The sequence below is a fragment of the Meleagris gallopavo genome, chromosome 17 (assembly GCF_000146605.3).
Source record: "Meleagris gallopavo isolate NT-WF06-2002-E0010 breed Aviagen turkey brand Nicholas breeding stock chromosome 17, Turkey_5.1, whole genome shotgun sequence".
Lineage (NCBI taxonomy): Eukaryota > Metazoa > Chordata > Aves > Galliformes > Phasianidae > Meleagris > Meleagris gallopavo.
In genome coordinates this window covers 5,279,557-5,298,954 of record NC_015027.2, presented here as the reverse complement: position 1 = coordinate 5,298,954, position 19,398 = coordinate 5,279,557, and the positions used below count along the sequence as shown (strand labels likewise).

General features: G+C 50.3%; 1 protein-coding gene across 4 annotated transcripts; it reads right to left on the bottom strand.

Annotated features, from left to right (window-relative positions):
• Positions 1-567: 567 nt before the first annotated feature.
• On the bottom strand, positions 568-14,128 carry ABCB9 (ATP binding cassette subfamily B member 9). Of its 4 annotated transcripts, none has more exons than XM_010720100.3 (12): positions 13,521-14,128; positions 11,978-12,634; positions 11,537-11,651; positions 11,050-11,180; positions 9,572-9,777; positions 8,778-8,975; positions 7,277-7,405; positions 5,793-5,981; positions 5,010-5,183; positions 3,578-3,737; positions 2,999-3,135; positions 568-2,306 (listed from the first exon to the last, which is right to left on the bottom strand). In XM_010720100.3, exons 2-12 carry the CDS (start codon positions 12,582-12,584, stop codon positions 1,968-1,970), a joined length of 2,385 nt encoding a protein of 794 aa, XP_010718402.1. In that variant the 5' UTR covers positions 12,585-12,634; positions 13,521-14,128; the 3' UTR covers positions 568-1,967. The 4 variants fall into 4 exon arrangements, with proteins under 4 accessions (XP_010718402.1, XP_003210962.1, XP_010718403.1 ...); XM_003210914.4 differs by having other exon boundaries at positions 13,572-14,128; XM_010720101.3 differs by having other exon boundaries at positions 11,537-11,624; positions 13,572-14,128.
• Positions 14,129-19,398: the final 5,270 nt, after the last annotated feature.

Below are 19,398 nucleotides of genomic sequence, written 5' to 3'. Positions count from 1 at the left end.
ATTAACCAGCAATCAACTCCACTTCTACAAACCACTGTCTGCATTCTGCTCACAGTTACTGATAAGGATGCAGATTTAATTGCTTGCCCTCTGGTGCTGGGTGGAATCTCCAAACTTTTCATACCCACAATGAAGATTTTCATCAGGCAGAAATATACTTTTATTTAGGGAAGTGATGAATGATGAATGACTTAAACGAGGCTTCGGATTGTGATACCCTCCTAAATTGAGGGAGATAAGCCAAAGAGAGCTCTCCTCCTGAGGCACAGCTTTTTATCATATCACAAAAGCAAGCAGCTAAAAAGACTTCAGCTACAGAGCACTGTGCTTTGACAACAGGTTATACTGCCTGTCCTTTTGTGTGAGACTGACTATCAGATGGGATCTGGGATGAAAACAAGTTCTTGAATAGGTTATTCTTACCGTTTCACGGCTGTTAGAAACCCAATTCTCTGTAGGTAGTTTTTATTCCCCACGAGGGTGTCTGTCTATCACCTCCCAATTAATGTTACCTTGAAGTTCCAGATATTCTGAATGCAAAAACACAGCCCCCACCGGGGCTCAATGTTCAGTGGCAGAGGTAGTATTTTATTTTTCTTTTGAGCATCCCTCCTCAAGGACACTAAAGAGTTTGTAAAACATTACTGAGCAAAAACAAAACATTACCAACAACAAAACTGCCAAAAAGGAAAACACAGCAGCATTCAAATATTGGAAAACATGAGAGCTAAAGTGCTTGAGATCATTTCTTAACGATGCACATTCTGAGTCAATCATTCCCATATAAAATCCAATGCTATTTTTCAATAGCATCTGCCTGCCTGCATAAGCTTCACCACTAATCTATGGCAGGATAAAACTACAAAGCCAGAGCCATTATGCAGAAGGGCTAGGAGCAACAGCTTTCTTTCTTTCACTCTTACTCAAAGTTAATAAATAGTATTCAAATACATTTTCAACTTCAGGCAGAAGAAGTTTGACTTCAAGGAAGTGACTGTATGGGTTTCCCATGCAATGAAGTCACTAGCGTTGCCTGAAGCTGAACAAAGCTTCAGTGGGATTTATAAAGTGCTGTCTTTTAGTATTTTATGCCTGTCTTTAGTAGTGTTTTTCAAACCAGCACCAGGGTTGTGAGATATAAAAAAATACTGAAATAACGGACTACATTTTATAGGATGCTGGAGCTGGACAGACATTGTATAGTGCATATGGAAATATAAGAAAAAAAACAACAAAAAAACTCCCTCACCCTAACCCAATTAGGGTAAAACTCTTCATCCTTAAAAACAAAACCACATACCCACCAAGCACCACGAGCAAATCTAAATGCAACACCTGCCTCCTGGTCCCCTGGCTTATTCCAGAAAGGATGGTTACTACATGAAACAAGCTCAGCAGCTGTGGTTGTGAACCTGAGCCTGCAGGCACTCAGTGCAAAACTCTCCTGGCATTCAGCCCCACGAGAGTGATCCAGTTTTCACTGAAGCCAAAGGGAGATCCCTACAGACTTCAGACTGGCTCCACAGATCGACAGCAGGAGCAGGACCTTCTCCAGTCGCTGCTTTTCCATCTGGCTACAAGAGCCACCCCCTGAATTCCTGGAAGGGAATTTCCCCTCCCTGCATGCATTTTACATCCATTACAGTTAATATCAGTTACACATGCATATCAATGGAAGAAAAGTCCCAGTTGTGAGGAATTACTGGTAGTAAGAAAAGAAACCCAGTAGAAATGTTGGGAATTGCTAAAGTCCCAACTCCCAAATCTGTTTCCCTGTTTAACCAGCAGGCATCTGCCCACTGGGCAGTAATGCAGGAAGCTCTATAGTGTGTGGTTGTGTGTGTGCAAAGGTGTGTGGCGCACGCAGGATGAGCAAACGGGCACGTTGTGCAGCGCGCCGGCCCGTCGGCAAGCCACCTCCTGCCGCTGCGTCCAGCATGCGTCTCCAGCCCCAGCCCTCGCTGCTCTCACTTATGAGCTGTGTTGTTACAGTCGTCCTGTGCCGCAGCTGGGAGGGAATGGTCTATCCTGAACTCTCCCTCCAGCCCGCCGGGCGCCTTCGCTGAATCCCCCCGGGCTGTGGGTTGGCGGCTGTCTGCGCTACCCGCCTCGAGCCCCAGGATCTGTCTCTGCACCAGCTTGGAATAAAGACCTCCTTCTTCCATGAGCTCCTTGTGTGAGCCCTGCTGCACCACGCGGCCCTTGTCCAGCACAATGATGTTGTGTGCCTTCTCGACAGTGCTCAGCCTGTGAGCTATGACAAGCACTGTGTGGTTCTGCAAGTCACCGTAAATCGCCTGCTGAATCTGTTGAGGGAAGAAAAGATGTTAGTGTATGAGCAGCACTGGCACCGTGTTGGTGGGGAGGAGAGCAGCTTGGTGGCTCCGAGTTAAGAAATCTCTGGACAGGAGGTTTGCTCTCCTCTGGTTATGCTGGGGACACAAAGGCAGGGCCCCCTGTGGCCCTATGGCCATCCCGTCTCAGTGTGCAGCCCCAAATTCTCTCTCAGTGCAGCCAGCCTTCAGATGGGGAATGCACACCTCCACTGCTGGTAACAGAGTGGTAAAGTGACAGGCCTGATCTTGTATGTTGAGCTCTTGTTAGAGCCGGGGTGCAAATCTGGAGGCCATGTAGCGCTAGCCCTGCTGAAGAGCCTCACCCCATCCTGCAAACCCACAAACTGCCCTGAGATCACACTCGTGCAGCACTCATCCTCTAGCACTGGGAGGCTTGTCCTCATGCCAGCATGTTGAACCAGCTTTTCATTGTGCCAGTAAACTAGCCAGACCAAAGGAGACTACTGGTAGAACTGTTTGGTCATCATATCCCAGCCAGATAAACCATGGCTCAGCATGGCTTGTCTGGTGCCTTAGTTCAAATTTTAGCTTGGGTACTCCTCCCTCCTGCATGTTTGTCTACGGGCTAGAAATTGAAGCTGTAACCTTTCCTTCAACCCCAGACTGCTTCTTCAGCCCAGACACCCAAGTCACCCGCTCACCGCATGTTCACTCTCTGCATCCAGTGCACTTGTGGCTTCATCCAGGATTAGGATGGGAGGGGTTCGGATCAAGGCCCTGGCAATAGCCACTCTCTGCTTCTGGCCACCTGATAGCTGAGCTCCTTTTTCACCTGCCTCTGTTGGATCAAGAGAGAGAAGGAGCAGTCAAGATAAAAATCAGCAATTGCTATTAAGTTCAGCACCGAGCCAACAACACCAGGACAGTATAATGCTCTGAAGCAAAGATGAGGCAAATGCTATTCTGTTTATTCACTTAACAAAGCAGTTTAAATATACTAAACACCTTCAAGGCTGCAGCCCTTCCCTCCAGCAGAAAGTTCCCCACTGTTGTCCCAGTGTGTGAGGGACTGATGCACATGGAAGGACCCAGAGCAAGAAGTCACTGAGCCTGAGAGATCAACCAAACCCTGACTTCTCTCTTGTGCTGACCCACATGGCTGTACTGCTGTAAGATGGGCTCTGGAGGCAGCACAGCTGAAGCAACAAGGAGAAGCCCCTACCTTCTCATGGCTCCCTCAGTACAGAATGCTTTTGGTGCAAACAGAGGTTTGTTGGTACCTGTGTGGTAGCCATCCTGTAGCTCCGTGATGAAGGCGTGTGCGTTAGCCTTCTGGGCAGCCTGAACAACCGACTCAAAAGAGGCTGAAGCTAAGCCATAAGAAATATTATCGGCAATAGAGCGAGCAAACAGCACTGGCTCTTGACTGACCAGGGAGATCTGCAGAAAGGAAGGGAAGAGCAGCGGGTTGGGAGCAGAAGACACAATGGCCAACCAGCATCCCAGATTATCAGCATTTGTTCCCATTAGGTAAGGATCAAGGCACAGAAATGCCTCGGTGTGAGCTTCCAGCAATGCTGCTAGGTGCCCAGTGCCAGTCCCAATCCACTTTATGTTGTCTGCTGGAAGCTACTGTGCAGAAAAGGAAATGTGTGATATGCTGGCACTTGGGATGAGCTCCCCACTCCAGGTCCCTGTTGTGGTTTTGCTCCAGACCCAGAACTCCCAGAACTCCTTGCACTTCTCAGTATGGAAAACCAGTTGCAGGGACAATGTAGGCTGGAGGGAGCTTTGCCCAGTCTTGCCAATTCTCTGCTTGAGGCAAATTAGGAAGCTAAGAGCTGCTGCAATTCCTTAATTGCTTAGCAACAGCCTCCCTGTTCTACTGTACAGACATTGCTGCTCACTCTTGAATTCAGCCTGCTTTGTTAAACAGTCTATATTGAAATAAATTGAACCCTCCAAATTATTGCTTAGAACTGGACGCGGAGAGAACCAGTAGGATATGGTCATTTTAATTGACTTCTCCCCATGCTCCTAGCACGACACCAGGCTTGCTAAGCTGAAAGACTTGCTTGTCTTTTAATTTTCACTCAGCACTGGCAGAGAATGTCAATTAGTCACACTGACTCTGTCTTTCCAGCCTGCTTCTGATCAATTGTTTTCAGGTTTTCCTGCTGCTCCCGAGGCCATTCACTCTGGGGGCAAACAAAGTGGGCAGTTACTTGCAGAGAAGATGGAGGCTGATCTGTGCTGACACAAAGACAGAGCTAGAGGCCTGGACAAAGCACTCCTCTGCTGCTTCCAGAATTCCAAGTAATTTAACTCCTCATGACCTGACAGTGATTTTAAGATCTTAAGATAGAATATTCTGTGGGAATGCAAAACACTTTTTCCAAAACCAGCTGAGACTATCAATAATCAAACAACCAAAACTGTACTCCTTTTGGGTTGGCCAAAAAACAAAACAAAACACATTTCTTGTTCTGTTTTCAGCAGACTTCCTCCTTCCCCTAAAACCAATCACCACCTTGTTCCCTTCTGCTCCTCCCCTACCCCCTCAAATTATCTGAATTTGTTTCCTGGACCACCTCCAGCTTTCTGGGCACTTTAGAGGTTTCCAGATTAAACCCATAGCCATATACAACACTGCCATAATTCCCTCTGACCACAGCAAGTGATAGCTAGAATACACTTATCAGTCGCTCGTACCACTGAGTGCAGGTACTTGTGATCATACATGTTAATGGGATGCCCATCCAGCAGCACCTGCCCATCTTGCAAAGGGTAGAAGTTCTCCAGGATGTTGACGCAGGAACTCTTCCCACTCCCCGAGGGGCCCACCAGTGCTGTCACTTTGCCAGGGTGCAGGGTGAAGGACACATTCTGCAACATGGATGGGAGAATGTGCTCAGGTGCTGGCCTTCATCAGGGTCCTGGAGCAGTGGCTTGAGCACTGCACAGGAGAGGTGACCAAAAGATGGCTAAGGAGATCCCCCCCAACCAACCACTCTGGTGTGCCACTTTGGCCATCTCACCTTCAAAAGACTAACTGTTTTCTTCTCTCAGCTTCCTCTTAGGAAGCATGAAGCCTCCACATTTGCTCTGAATTTTGCTGCCTGTGCAGCAGGACCTCCAAAAACTGCAAAGTAACCAACCTCTTTGCTTGCTCACCCTGCCCCATGACCTCAGCCTCTCTCACGTGGAAGCAGCCTGAGACAGCTTGGCACAAAGCCCTGCACCATGCTGACGTGTTTAATGTCTGAGCTGGGAACAAGGATTTTATTAATAAATCTAATTCTCTGTAAGGAAAGCCAGCCCTAAACACCTGCTGTTCACTATAATCTGCTTGCCAGCATGCTGCTGAGGCTGCCTTTATGCATCTCAAAAAGGGCAAATGACCTTCCCCACAGGTTGAGGATTGGTTATGGTCATTATGAAGAAACATCACAAGATGCCTCGTGGTGAGGAATGCCCTGCACCAGTGGGGCTCACCTGGAGGACCTGTGTTGCGGAACGAGTGCGGTAAGAGAACGTCACATTTCTGAACTCCACCTTTCCATCCACATGGTCTGGGGCCAGCGACCCATCGTTGACCATTGTTGGCTTGCGGTCGATGAACTCAAACACCTTCTCAGCAGCACCCACTCCCTGCATCAGGCCGCTGTAGACAGAGCCCACAGACTGGAAGGGAAGAGGCAATGGTTAGACTCTCCTGCTATGGAAATAGCAATCGGAACAACTCATAAGGAGAACAGTTGAAGCACTCTCTGATATTAACTATGGTCATCAGGCAGAAAAAGAGAACTTTTGCCCTTACCCAAGGTAGAGGAAACATCATCTAAAGGGGTTTTTGCATGGGTAGACACAGGGGAATACAAGAAGTAAACAGATGAATTGGGAAGAGGTGTGCCAGGAGATACATGACCCAAACTTCTGCTGAAATCTTCCTTCCATGCCTCTTTGCCCACGACCAGCAGCTCTCCAATCCAATGGTTGAATGTATCTGCATATGACAGTGTGCTGCACCAGCCCCGGAACAGTTGGCTTGTCCCCTAGCACACACATTACAAATGCAAAGCAGCCTCAAGCTGGACCTTTCTACACCACCATTAGGCAGCTGATATGGCTGTTCCCCCTAGGAATATGGTCCCAATGATCTACTGTACTTCCTCCCACTACAACTACTATACACTGACACTAGCTTTGCTGGAATAGCCTCCATCTTGCTGTCTAATTTCAGTGTTAAACTCAGAACTGATGAACAGCCTGTACTGTAAGTGCCTCAAACGCACCAAAACTACAGCCTGGAAACAACACCAGAGCCTGTAGCTATCAGCACAGATGGTGAGAGCTGGGTGAGCTGCCTCCAGCTCTGCTGTGCTGCTGCACGAAGGATGAAGCAGCACTGAAACCAGGCTTGGCTGTGAGGAAATCTGGACTTGCTAATTTCTGCTTCAGTTGGCCAGGCTTACGCCTTTGCAATGGGAAAGCAGCCCTGAGTGGGCTCCCATCCCACCCACAATCCCAAGTTGCTAATGCGCTGCCAATGCAGCAGCTTGCAGCCTATTCCAGGGAGAGTTAAAAAATGTAATATAATTAAGCTCTTAATGAATTCCGAAATTGAACAGGCAGCCACGCAATCTCTGCATCCTTCACACCAGAAAACATGCTTGGAAGGCAGCCAGGACTCTCCCCTTCAGCAGGAGTAGCCCAACCCCTTTAGTACTGATTGTCTTATCTGTGATGAGGTGCTTCAGATGCTTTCAAGCGTCAAGGTGTTAGCAGTGGTTGTATTCATGGGGTCACAGTGGAAATGGAGCAGGAAGCAGAGGGGAGAATCAGACTGCAGATAGGCAAAGCCACAGCAGTGGTAGGGAAGGCAACACTGGCTCCAGTCCTGTGACTGCGGGGGTTGAGATAATCTCGAAGTCAAACACTGTGATATGAGGTTGCCTGGAATGATCAAACAAACTCACCTCCATGCAGTCTCCTAAGACGAACTCATAAATGATGAAGGATATCAGGTTTCCACTCGTCATTTGCCCTGAGATCACGAGGTGCCCTCCATAGTACAGGATGCTGACCTGGACCACCAGCAGGGTGAGCTGAAAGCAAGCAAACAGCCCAAAATCAGCAAGGACAGACAACACTCCAGTGCAATTGTAGTTACACAGGAGACTGCAATTCAGCAGCTGATATTTATTCTCTGAGCCCCAAACCCAGCATTCCTATCAGCACATGGCTTGGGTATGAGAAGGGAGAAACAACTTAGTTAGCTGGGCTGACTAAAGGAATTCAAAAAATACAAGCCTGGAGTGGCAACAGTGAAGGAAGACAGATTTATCTGAAATAACAGAGCGTCTCATGGACGTCTCTCGGACTAGCATAACCCACACTCAAACTATCCAACACATACAGTCACCTTACTGCTAAAATAACCTCTGTGTTATATGACATATTTTAATTTAGAGCACAAAACCAAGCCAAAAGCTAATGCACAAAATCCTCCTTGGGTATACAAGTCCCTGAAGGATAACCTCAACTCTTGCTTGAAATCAGTGTATGGGGGCACCACCTACTCAGCAAAGATAACAGACCAGCCCTGATGTGGTCCTGATGTTTCACCCTCTGCAATGCCCAGTGCTCCATGCAACATTTGGCATGCAGGCTGCCTGATACAGGGTGACATGAGTGCCCAGCGTTTGCTGGGATCACAGTCAGTGGGAAGGGCCGTTGGCTATGAGTTGACAGAGAGGGAAAACATGGGGAAAAAGTTCCTCTTCTCTCTCTCTCTGCCAAGATCTGACCTTAAGATTCTGTTTCCTCTGAGAGAGACTCCACCAGGGCTGTGCTATATCTGTCAGCTTCTTTTTACACAAGCCCCACAGGAGCAGTTTTGCCTTTTCTGACTCAGTGGGATCCATTCTGTCCCAGTTCCCACTGCTGGCTTCACCTGGCTGCTCAGGAACAATGCACAGGGTGAAGGCTCCATGTGAGGGTCTCCTCTCATACAAGAGGAGCCCCAAACCATCTGTTCTCAGCAAAGAAAAAAACGTTTTGCAAAATAAAACCTAAATCAAACAACAAACCAGCACAGCCTCCCTTCACCACCGCCCACATGTAGAAAATCTCTGCTTCTGAGCAGAATCTCAACCAACATTGTGGCTGTTTTCCCAGCCGGAACTGCTGGAGATGAGCTGGCAAAGGCACGCAATGCAGCAGCCTGAAAACATGAGGTTTTCCACGACCTTGAGCAGTTATCAATTCCATTCTTATTTACAAGAGAAAACAGACTGTTCAGCACCACGATGTGATGCTCCCCTAAGGGAGGATGGAATATATTTTTGACAGAGGGGAGCAGACATCAAGGCTGGGCTCATCCCACAAAACTCCCTGAGACCAGCACACACAACACTCCGCACACATTTTGTCACCTGAAGCCATGTCCCCAGCCAGTCCCTGGGGCAGGCCACCTACCCCGCTGGACCACACATAGTAAGTGTACGCCAGGGCCTCCCGCTTGTTGAGTCTGTACACCTGCTGCAGCTTCTGCCAGTACACATTTGCCTCTGCCTCCTCATTGGCAAAGCTGCGGACAGTCTTCATGGCGGAGATGGTCTCCTCGGCAGTGTTGTTGGCCTTGGCCAGGGCGTTCTGCACATCCTTGGAGAGCTTCTGCGGGAAGCAGAAACAAAGGGTGCTCAACACATGCCCAGTTGCCCACGGCAGCTCTCCCACAGGCTCTGGAGAGAACACAGTGACTTTTCCAAGTCCATGAGCACCAAGGTTGAGCGATGGGATACAGCCCTGACCTTGGGACAGTGGAAAGCAGGGCTGTGCTTACTGAAAGCATTAACAACCAGCACAGGGAGCATGTGGTGTGGAGCTTGTACAGTCCACAGGACACAGCATTAGCCACAGGGGACAGTCCTTGGCATAGGAAGGAAGCACTGGGCTGGGTTTAACCCCAATTTGATTTACTCCAAAGGGATTGGAGAGGACAGATGGTATGGGAACAAGCAGGCACACATTGGACAGTGCACAGCCAAGCTACCTCCTGTGTCAGACCTGAGACACTTCAGCTTCTGAGCGTGGAGCTGACAGCCAAGGTTGTGCCACCTGCCCACATAGCTGTAATGCTGCCATCGTGCTCGTACTGCAAGCAGCAAAGCACTTGAGTATCAACCCAACGAGCTCCAAAGCCACCTGTAACTCCCACAGTGGGGACAGACCAGCACTGTGGTACAGGTATGCCAGTTGCTCCTGCCTACCTTGTAGTACTTCCCATAGATGTCAGACACCAGCATGATGATGGGGAAGCCCATGAAGGTGACAAGCGAGAGCTTCCATGAGAGGCTGAACATGAAGAAGATCACCCCTGTGGCCTTCACCACATTGCGCAGGAAGATGTTGATGTTCTGGGAGACCAGGTCACTCACAATGGTTGTGTCCGATGTCAGGCGGGAGATGACATCCCCTAAAAGAACGAAGGGTTGGGAGAGCAGGGACACGTCACTGTGGCAGGTCATCACCTGTCCATGTTCCGCGTCCCATCCCGCAGACTGCATAGCAGTCTCCTGGCAGATGGAGTTCCTCATCCAACTCAGCCCCTTGATGGGGTCTGCAGGGTAACATGGAAGAGGATGGCCGCTGTTGGGGATGTGAAGCAAAACAGAGGAGTTCAAATTGCTGCATGTGCAAAAGACATGAAACCTGTCTGAAAGCAGGAGCTACATCTTTGGGTTGCTCAGGTTGGCTGCAGGATAGCACAGGGGACTGGCCCTGCACTGTACCAGGAGAGCATCCCACGTGGGTGCACCAGTGGGTGTTTGCTGATCTAAACACAGCTTCCAGTTCATTTTTAATTGAAGCCAGGAGCCCTCCACCAGCCGACTGCTGGCAACTCTCCCTGCTGTCCTTAGAGGACCAGGAGTATGCCTAGCACAGTTCACCCTACAGAGTGCCAGGGAGCTTCAGAGAGGGCAGAGGAGGTTTAGCTGTGTCCACAGCCTGGAGGTGACCCAAATGACCTGGAGAATGTGAGTGCAGCCACTAAGGGCAAAGCTCCTGCAGTGGAATCAAATGCCACCTTGAATTTCTAAGTACTTGGCCTGTGTTCCAGTGAAGCCAGGGCTGAAGTCCCATGCTACTGCATAACTATTAGTCTAGGGTTACCCATATCCCACTTACAATAACATATCCAGTGTCCTTAGCTAACCGGGCAACAGGCAGCAACTGCTAAATATGGCAACAGCCTCAAAACTAAAAATATTGCCAAAAAGAAATTAAGTATGGGAAAAGTTGCAGCTGACTGGGACCACACCAGAATGACAGATGAGGACAGGACTAGATGGCAAGGAGGAAAAGCCACAAGCACGCATAGTGAGCTTTACATGTCTGAGGTTTCCAGTGCCTGGAGCAGAAATGGAGGGCAGCTGAGCAGTGGAAACTGAAGGGAGGTACAGAAAGAAGAATGGAAGTATTTTGGGAATGAGATGACTAGAGATAAAAATGCCAGCCCTGGGGCCGCAGGATATCAGGCTGTTTGGTGGCAATGTGGCATTCCCAAGGTGCTGGGCAATCCTGACCCCTGTGGCAAGAAAGCACCCAAAAGGAAGAGCTTTCTGTTGCTGTATCTAAACACGAGCATTTAGATACCACCTCTAAAAGGCCCTGAAGAGAGGGTAAACCAAGGGGGAAAAATACCATGTGCTGGAATAGAGTAAATCCAGGGGAAAGGAGAACCCACCTGTGCGATTCTCATCAAAGAAACTCATCTCTTGAGACACCAGCGACCTGAAGAGGCAGTTGCGAAGGCGGATGTTCAGTCTTGCAAATATGAGCGTAAAAACGCCGCCCCGGATACCTGCGGCAAATGAGCTAATTGCAGATAAGAAACGTTATAGACCGGTGGACACGAAACCCACTCCTCAGCAACACAAACACACCAGCACCCATATCGAGTGCTTGGGAAATGCTGTGTTGGTATCACTTTCCACCCTGGTTAGTAATGATTAAACCAGCCCATGCCTCCCGTGGGTGCTACCAACATAGGGACAGTGGTCCTAATCCCTGTCATGACAAGCTTCGGGCAGGGACAGTGATCACCAGGGAGCCCATCCCCTGTGCCTGCTCCCCCAGCACTGGCAAAAGGACATGGAAAATCTCATGACCACCACCATGTAACAGTACAGAGCAGTCATATATCCTTGCTGAGCTCCGACCCCTGCGATTACCTTCCTATGGCGAGCAGCGACATGACCAGCACCGCTGTGGAGAAGCGGTCCATGCTCTTCTGCACCACGATGCCGTCAATGGCCAACCCTGTGTAGTAGGGCAGGAAAGTCTCTCCTGATGCAGAAGCACAGGATAAAGAGTTACAGACACACCAGGTGGGTCCAGGATCCAACCATGGGTTGGTATTCCCAACCATGAAGGCGTACAGTCAGCCTCCATCCCAACCACAGAATTATTTGCCCATCACACAAGATGTAGCAAGAGGCACAAACCTTAGCAAGTAATGGAAAAGTTTCATTTTCCATGGCATTTTATCCTCCACTGCATTTTTTTGCCCCATTTAATTTTTCCCTCAGCCTGTGAGCAAGCCCCCAACATGGCTCCTCCCCTCTCAGTGAACAGCAGAACATCCCACAGCCCCCTCCAGCTCCTTTACTTACCGAGCGCGGCCACAAGGAGGAAGAAGGAAGCAATACCCAGGAAGACGGCATCTGGTTTGGTGTAGGACAGCAGCTTATGGATGGTGGGTCCCGCTGCCTCCTCTCGCTTGTCCCGTGGGGCGTCGCAACTCTCCTCTGCCTCGGTGCGGGACTCAGAGCCATGCCCCAGCGCCTCGCGGGAAGATGTGACACAGGCCAGCAGCTGCCACAGCCCAAAGGTGGCCACTAACGCCACGTAGGTCCAAGCAAAGAGCCCCCAGAACCAGGGGTCCCTGATGGTCCTCCGCACCTCAGAATAGAGCAGCAGCTTCACCATCATGTAGATGCCCATAAGGAGGCAGACAACAGCAATGAAGGTCCGCGAGGCCCTGAGGCGCCGGGGGCCATAGGCCGTGTTGGTGGCCACCCCGATGGCGGCCCCCAGCAGCACACAGCTACGGTAGAGACAGCCCCCCCAGATGTCCAGCAGCGAGTTGAAGATGTTGAAGTGCCGCAGGTCCTGAAGGATGTCCTGACCACGCCGGCCGTGAGCATAGAGCAGCGTGGTGACCACCACATCGGCCCCACTCAGCACCAGTGTGCTGGCCACCGCTTTCCAGGCACGCATCCTCGAGGAGGTGGGGGACAGACCTAGCGCAGGGAGGACATGGCCACAGCCTGTGCACAGGGTGAGAAGAAGGGGCGGAGTTGTTATTAGCCATGAAGAGTTAATGGAGTTGCAAGTGCCACTGGGGAAGGCCACAACAGCCACCCACTGTCCTGATCTCAAACACTGCTATCTGTTCCTTCATCCTCTGCTCTTCCTCTCTATACACCCTCACTTTGACTTTTACAAAGTCAAAAGCACAAATGAAGACAAACTCCACCCCTTTCAAGACGACTCCATCTATCACAAATCTAAAATCTGCTTGTGCAGGCAGCTTGGGCTGGATGATCTCCAGAGGTCCCTTCCAACATCAAGCATTCTGGGGTTCTTGTGCCTCATTGTGAAACCTCATCCTGGCTGGGTGACACTGAGACATGGGCACAGGACATCCATGCAGCCCTCATGCCTTGCGCTATGGGGCTGCGGAGTTTCTGGGCTCAGACGTTTGTGGTCTGAGGGTCCCTCCCTGATTTCCTGGGATGAAGCCGAAATCAAACATGCAATAAAAAACAGTGTCAAGGCATAGCAGAACATAATGGAGAGCAGTTCTGTTTTGTAAAAGATTATCCTCTTTGAGAAACAATACATAATATCTAAATACAATCCGGTAAATAAAAGCATGACGGCCACAGCGGCCATATCACCCTTCAGAATATTTATTAATTTGGAGCAAGCCACGAACGGTCAGCACTGTCAGCATGCAATAGGGTGGCACCCAATAAATATCCCAAGAGAAGATTACAAAGCAGCTCGGAGCGGGGACTCCGCCCTTGCCATCACGCGGGGGCAGCTCTTCCCCACGCAATGCTTCCCCCCCTCCCCACCCCCTACCCCTTTTCTTTTTTCTATGCACAGAGGATTACGCAGCAAATCCTAAAGCCAGAAGGTAAAACCCACCCGGAACGTGCCCGCTTCCACTCACGCATCCAGACGCGACCCTGCTCCTACCTGCGGCGGCTCCGGCCCGGTGCGACCGATGCGGGCGAAGGTCGGTGGGGGGCGGGGCTTTCAGTCGTGACCACGCCCCTCCACGTTGACCACGCCCCCACGCTGCAGAGCGGTCCCGGCAGCGCCTCCGTGCGCTGGGAACGGGGACGAGCGAAGGGATGGATGGGGAACCGGATCCCGCTCCACCCGAACCCTTAGGCTCCCTTCCCGTTGCAAAATGCTGCAGAAGGCCCAAGGATGCGAGTTTATTTTATTTCTACAGCACTGGAGCGAATAGGAAAAATCTAAAGGTGCTCTAATGCAGCTTGATGAGGTTTTAAATTAATCCCTAAAGCAAGGAGTGCAGTGAAGGACTTATTTTCAAGAAATCCAGCTTATAAATACTTTTGTCTTTGAGTGTGGACAAACGCATGCCAACTCCAGAGGGATAGCAGTGCTCAACCTCCTCTACGTTCTGCATCTGTGCACCCAGGTGGGCAGCAAGTGTGACACCAGACCTGTGCTCTCAGGTGGGTGACGTGTGACACCATGCTCAGGGTCACTACTGCAACATTCAGGGTTCCTTGGTGCTGTACTTCAGCCTCAACAACCCTTCCAGCACAGATCTACATTTCACCCCATCTCTGGAGAGTACAGAACAGTGATGTCACTAAGGAAGAAGTCATTTTTCTCTGCCTGGATAAACAGAAAATAAAAATCTCATGTTCTATTGTTGATTTTATTTTTGCTAATGAGTGGTTGCAACTAAAAAACTCACACTGAGCCATCCCTATGTCCCCGGGATGCTGCCAGACCTGGCATGGCCCTTCCCATGTCCCTGAAAAGTGGGAAGAGCTGTTTTAAACCACAGGAGATGGACTGCAACTTGGCTGAGTCTTGTTCCTGGTGCTTTCCTCACCTGCACCCAGAGCCCTCCCCAGGCCTTGCTGCAATTACCCCCAGTGGGGCAGTTCCCAAGCTGTGTTCAAGGTGGAGCTCTTGCCAAGACAGAGTCCCTTGCTGCCCAAGCATAAATGAGAATGGTGCCACTTCACTGTGTTGTAGGGATGGTCCCAGCCTGGACTGGGATGAGATGGAACAGACCCCATTGTCTGAACCTTCCCCTTCCTTGCCCCCCCAGACTGAGCAGGTGTCTGTGCCTGGACCCCAGCTGGGACAAGAACCTCAGGAACAGTTCACACTACTGTCCCCAGCCCCATGGGACACCTAGCAAAGCCTCAGAAGCTAGCTGGTTTTCTTCACTTCAGCCATACTCTGCTCATTTGGCAGGACTGTTTCGATTTGGAAGGACACAAACTGGCCCTTCTTCAGCTTCTTCAGGGAAGAGGCACCGTTGCTCCCAAACACATTTTCTTCCATTTTGAATGTAAGAGAGGGCAGAATCCGACTTTTCCTTTCATGGTCTTCCGCTCCCGCTTGTAGGCTGTGGTCATATTGGCGATCACCTGCAAAGCGGATAGCTTTGGTTGGGCTTAAAAGAGAGGTAGTTTAAAAATCAGCTCAACCATGCTGCAACTTAGTTGGCAAAAGCTGTGCCAAGGTCAGCATCACCGGCTGCACCTCAGGGCAAGGAAGGGATTAAACAGGGACCTTCCAGCCTCACTTCAACAACCCCAAACTTCCAGGAGACCTTGTGTTAAGAAAGCATTATTTAATGGCTGTGCTCAGAGTTCTCCATCAGTAGAGGGCAGAATGGGATCTAGGCTGAAGCTATTGGAAGCTCACAACACCTCCTGTTAAACCACAGCTCTTGCCCTGCTTCTCCTGCAAGCAGAATCGGTGACCCAGCCAGGGCAGGACACCTGGTTGCCCAAGCAGGGCTCTGCTGCCAGTGCCACAACGCACCACCCGCTGTGCCTGGCAATGGGAGAAAGCCTGCAGGCAAGAGATTCCTGTGGGATGGCATCTGTGGATAGATGGGGGGCTTAGCTGCAAAACCCCTTCAAGGCACTGCAAGACTTACAATTTCCTTCACCGCATTCTGCTGCTCTTGAACTGCAGCTGTGAATGGTGGGAGGCCATCTGCCTTAGCAGAGCTAATGCTCTGCTCTTTTGAGTCCTTGACAAAATCCACCTGCAAGGCATAGACACGTGGTTATTACTCTGTAGCAGTGTCAGTGGCAAACCTCACGCACAACTGTGCTCTCTTGCAGAATTACCTCAGACGACAGGCACACGTATCTGTTGAACATGAGGAAGAAAGGGGTGTATTTCGTGGCAGAGTTCACCGACGTGCGGAAATCGAAGAGCACAGGGTCAAGGTGGGCATCCCATTCACTGGGCTTCTCATTCACCACATTGCAGATGGAGGATTTGAGCACCTCAGCGCTGCGGTGATCCAGGCCCACACAGTCCACAGGATTTGCAGGGGTGAGAATCTGGGAGATGCTCCAGCGCTCACACAGAAGCCGGCTGACCTGCAAAGGCAGGGAGTCATGCCCTGAGAACAAGGCAGGTCTGCACCGCAGCAGCGAGCAGCTTCCACAGTATGAGACAGCACTGCCCCACTGGGATGTAGCTACAGAGTGCAGGAAACAAAATACTGCTTATAATGAAACAGACTGAAGTAGAAATCCCCCTGGCAGCATGAGGATAATACAGAAGAGGGAGAAAAGTATTACTGGGCATGAAAAACTCACTAGAGAAGTCAGAGCTGGAGAAAACATGTTGCAACAAATATTACTGTGCTTGTGGTTTTCCACAGCACTGGCAAGCTGGGTTAATCCCAGGGTAGGGCAGAGAGTTCACAGCCATCATCTCACAGGATTTTTTCCTTCTGGGCAAAGAAGCTGCAGTGTGGCTCAAGGCTTTATACCACATAACCACAGCTCCAAATCCCGACAGCATGAAAGCACTGGCAAAGCACCTATTGCTGGCAACAGGGCTGGGGCAGGGAGATGGCAGCTTCAGCTCCTCACGCCCTGTACATGGCATGTTGTAGCTCTCATCAAAAGCAAACACTCAAGATCATGTTGTTTCTCCCTGAAACTGCCAACACCTGACCTACCTCCTCACAGAAGTCCCAGCTCTCACCAGCATAAATGTTCTTGGATGCTCCAAACCTGAATAAGAAGAGGACACACAACTTGCTTTACTCTGCTCGCCACAGGGCAGAGCCAGAGGCATTCAATCTGTATGGGAAACTGGATACAAAAGGGAGAAAGGTCCTCTAATGGAGCTGGTGCTGAAGAAGCAGGCATCTTCCCAAGCACCTCCCAAGAGCAGAGAGAGGTCTGTTGGCTGCATCTGTTCCAAAATAGCCAAGCCAGTTTGCTTTTGAATGATAAGGCACCAGAAGAAACAAGCAAAGTTTCTTGTTCTGAATGCAAGTCTCTGCTGGCCGCACGCATTTCCCACAGGGTACAGTGGCGGCAGGTACCACATGAGTGTAAAACAAACACTCTCTACAAAGGATCAGAGTACATTTTATAATTCTGTAGAGAACTGGGGCACCAGCTCTCTTGATCTTGGAGCCAAAAAGTGAACCACTTATGTTTCCTTCTCCTTTCCACTGCTAACAAGACAATAACATGCTATTCCAAAGGACTCTGTAGACAGCAAGAGAGGGGCACTGCATGGCCTCTCCTGCAGAAGAGTTCCTACTCTTCTGGAGAACCATCTTGTGAACACATATTTCAACACAGTTTCTAGAGCACCCCCATATCTCACTGCAGAGCTGCAATTTAATCAAGAAGAGAAGAGCCCACCTGTAAAAAATGGTAGCTAGCGCTTTAGCCACAGACAAGGCATCTTTCTTCTGCAGAGGAACAGCCTCAATCCATTTAGTGAAGTAGTCAGTCACAATGAGGACATGTGTATTGCTCTGGCTCGTCTCAGGAAAAGGTCCTGCATAAACAAACATTTAAAAATAAATACATAAATAAATAAATGTGATGTTGTAATATCACCCAAACAGGGAAGGTAAAAAACCAAGCCCAGAAAACAACTGCTGCCAAAAGGCAAAATACTTCAACTCTTTTCTGCTGTCATTTAGACAGCACAGCCTGTGACCTTTGTTAGTAACAGCACACCCATCACAGCCTCAATTCTGAGTGGTAACTCACACCCACACAACGCCTATTGTGTATGCAGTGGGAACTGTGCCAGTCATTTGGATCAGATTGCACCCTGGTAAGCTGCTACGGCTTCCTTGGCAGTTCTTCACCACAGAGGTAGGCGGCTGTCACTCACGTGTGACCGTAAATCTGCCACGCTTCCCGACAGCGGGTGCAGAAACCTTGAAGAGCTTGTGAGACAGCCACAAACACTCACCATGAACAGCTAATCCCAGCACTTCCCAGGGAGACTCCACTTTAACAGGTCTGGTTTTCCGTGATATGTTTTTGTTGTGCTCTGCGTTCTGGCATGTTTCGCACATTTTGATCTGGAAAGGGAAAAACTGTATCAAAGGATTTTAAAATATGCTCACAAGTTATGTCAGATTCTGAACAAGTTATAAGTGGGTAAGAGGGACAGTACCTCTGTGCAGCTTCCTTCTACCCAATAAAAACAGAGGGACGTAAGAAAAAGAGAACAGAACACAACAGGCTGACACAACTCATCTCTGACAAAACTCACCAGACAGCCTTCTCTGACACAATAACCAACTTTCTCAATGTGGCCTATAGCAAAGACATTTCTCACCCTGGTTTTGGGTAAATATTTATTGCATTTTTTCTAACGGATAGAGAAATTATCATCCCTAGGATACCAGAGGGGTACCGTCTGGACCACGTAATGTAGCCACACTTCTCCAAAGCAGGCCGTGCTGCAGAGCCCTGCTGCAGGGGAATTACAATAGGTGAAGCCAAGCAGCCCAGGAGAGCTGGTGGAAACACTGTGCTCCTCTCTTTACAGCAGTTCGGGGAGCTGAGGAGCTCTGGAAGGAATCCAGCCTGCTCAAAGCTAAACACAGCAACGCTTTGTCTGAACCAATCCCATATTCCCACACTGGCCAAAACTGCCCTGCATGAGGATGCCTACCTGTGCAAGTTTACTGATGCTCAGGGGAAAAGACATCCAATCTATCCAGCTGCCTCAAGACGCTCCAGCAGTTTCACCTGCAGAGTGGCCCAGTGCACGGCTTCAAAGCAACAGCACTAAGAGCAACACCATCCCTGCACCAGGGCTCTGGTAGCTGCTCACTCCTGCCTGAACCTCCTGGGAAAGTCAAAGACGTTGCTCCAGACTTACCCAGTCCACAACATCCTTCACAATTCCCAGCCAGTAGTACCGGCTCTGAATGCGGTGTACTGTCTTCTTCTGGCCCAGGTGGTTCCCGATCTCGGTGAAGTGGCTCTCCAGGAAGACTTGCCGCCTGCGCTCGGGGTCCACAATCACCTCGCGCTTCTCCTCCTTCTTGGGCCCCACGTAGTACAGGCAGCCACCTGCGGGCGGGACGGCTTTGTTTCCCGTGACGCTCCCACAGCCGTTCCCGTGAGGGTGACGGGGACATCTCCCAAAAGCAGCAGAGCTTCGCGCTGAGCCCACACGCAGACCCAGGGACCTCACTTACAGCCAGCCCTCCTCCAACAGAGGGTCCCAGCACCCACACAGCGCCCCAAATCCCCACGTTTCGCCCCCAAGGCGACGCCGGAATAACGGCGCGGCACCCCCGGGTTCCCTCAGCGGATCCACCCCGCAGCCCCCCGAGGTCTCCCGGTTCCCACCATCGACGACGAATTTCTGGGCGTAGCGCTTGAGGTTCTTCCTCTTGATGGAGCAGAAGCTGGGCGGGAAGCAGCCCTCGGCCAGCAGGCGGTAAATGTCCTCGAATTTGCTGCTGGGGACGCACGGCTCGGCCGCCCCCACCACCTCCTCCTCGGCC

Excerpts from the sequence above, each read along its gene's own strand:
- ABCB9 (XM_010720100.3), bottom strand. The coding sequence starts at position 12,584 with ATGCGTGCCTGGAAAGCGGTGGCCAGCACACTGGTGCTGAGTGGGGCC. Across the intron at positions 11,181-11,536 it reads TCGCTGCTCGCCATAGGAAG|CTCATTTGCCGCAGGTATCC; the intron begins GTAATCGCAGGG and ends ATCTGCAATTAG. Across the intron at positions 8,976-9,571 it reads TCTATGGGAAGTACTACAAG|AAGCTCTCCAAGGATGTGCA; the intron begins GTAGGCAGGAGC and ends TGCTTCCCGCAG.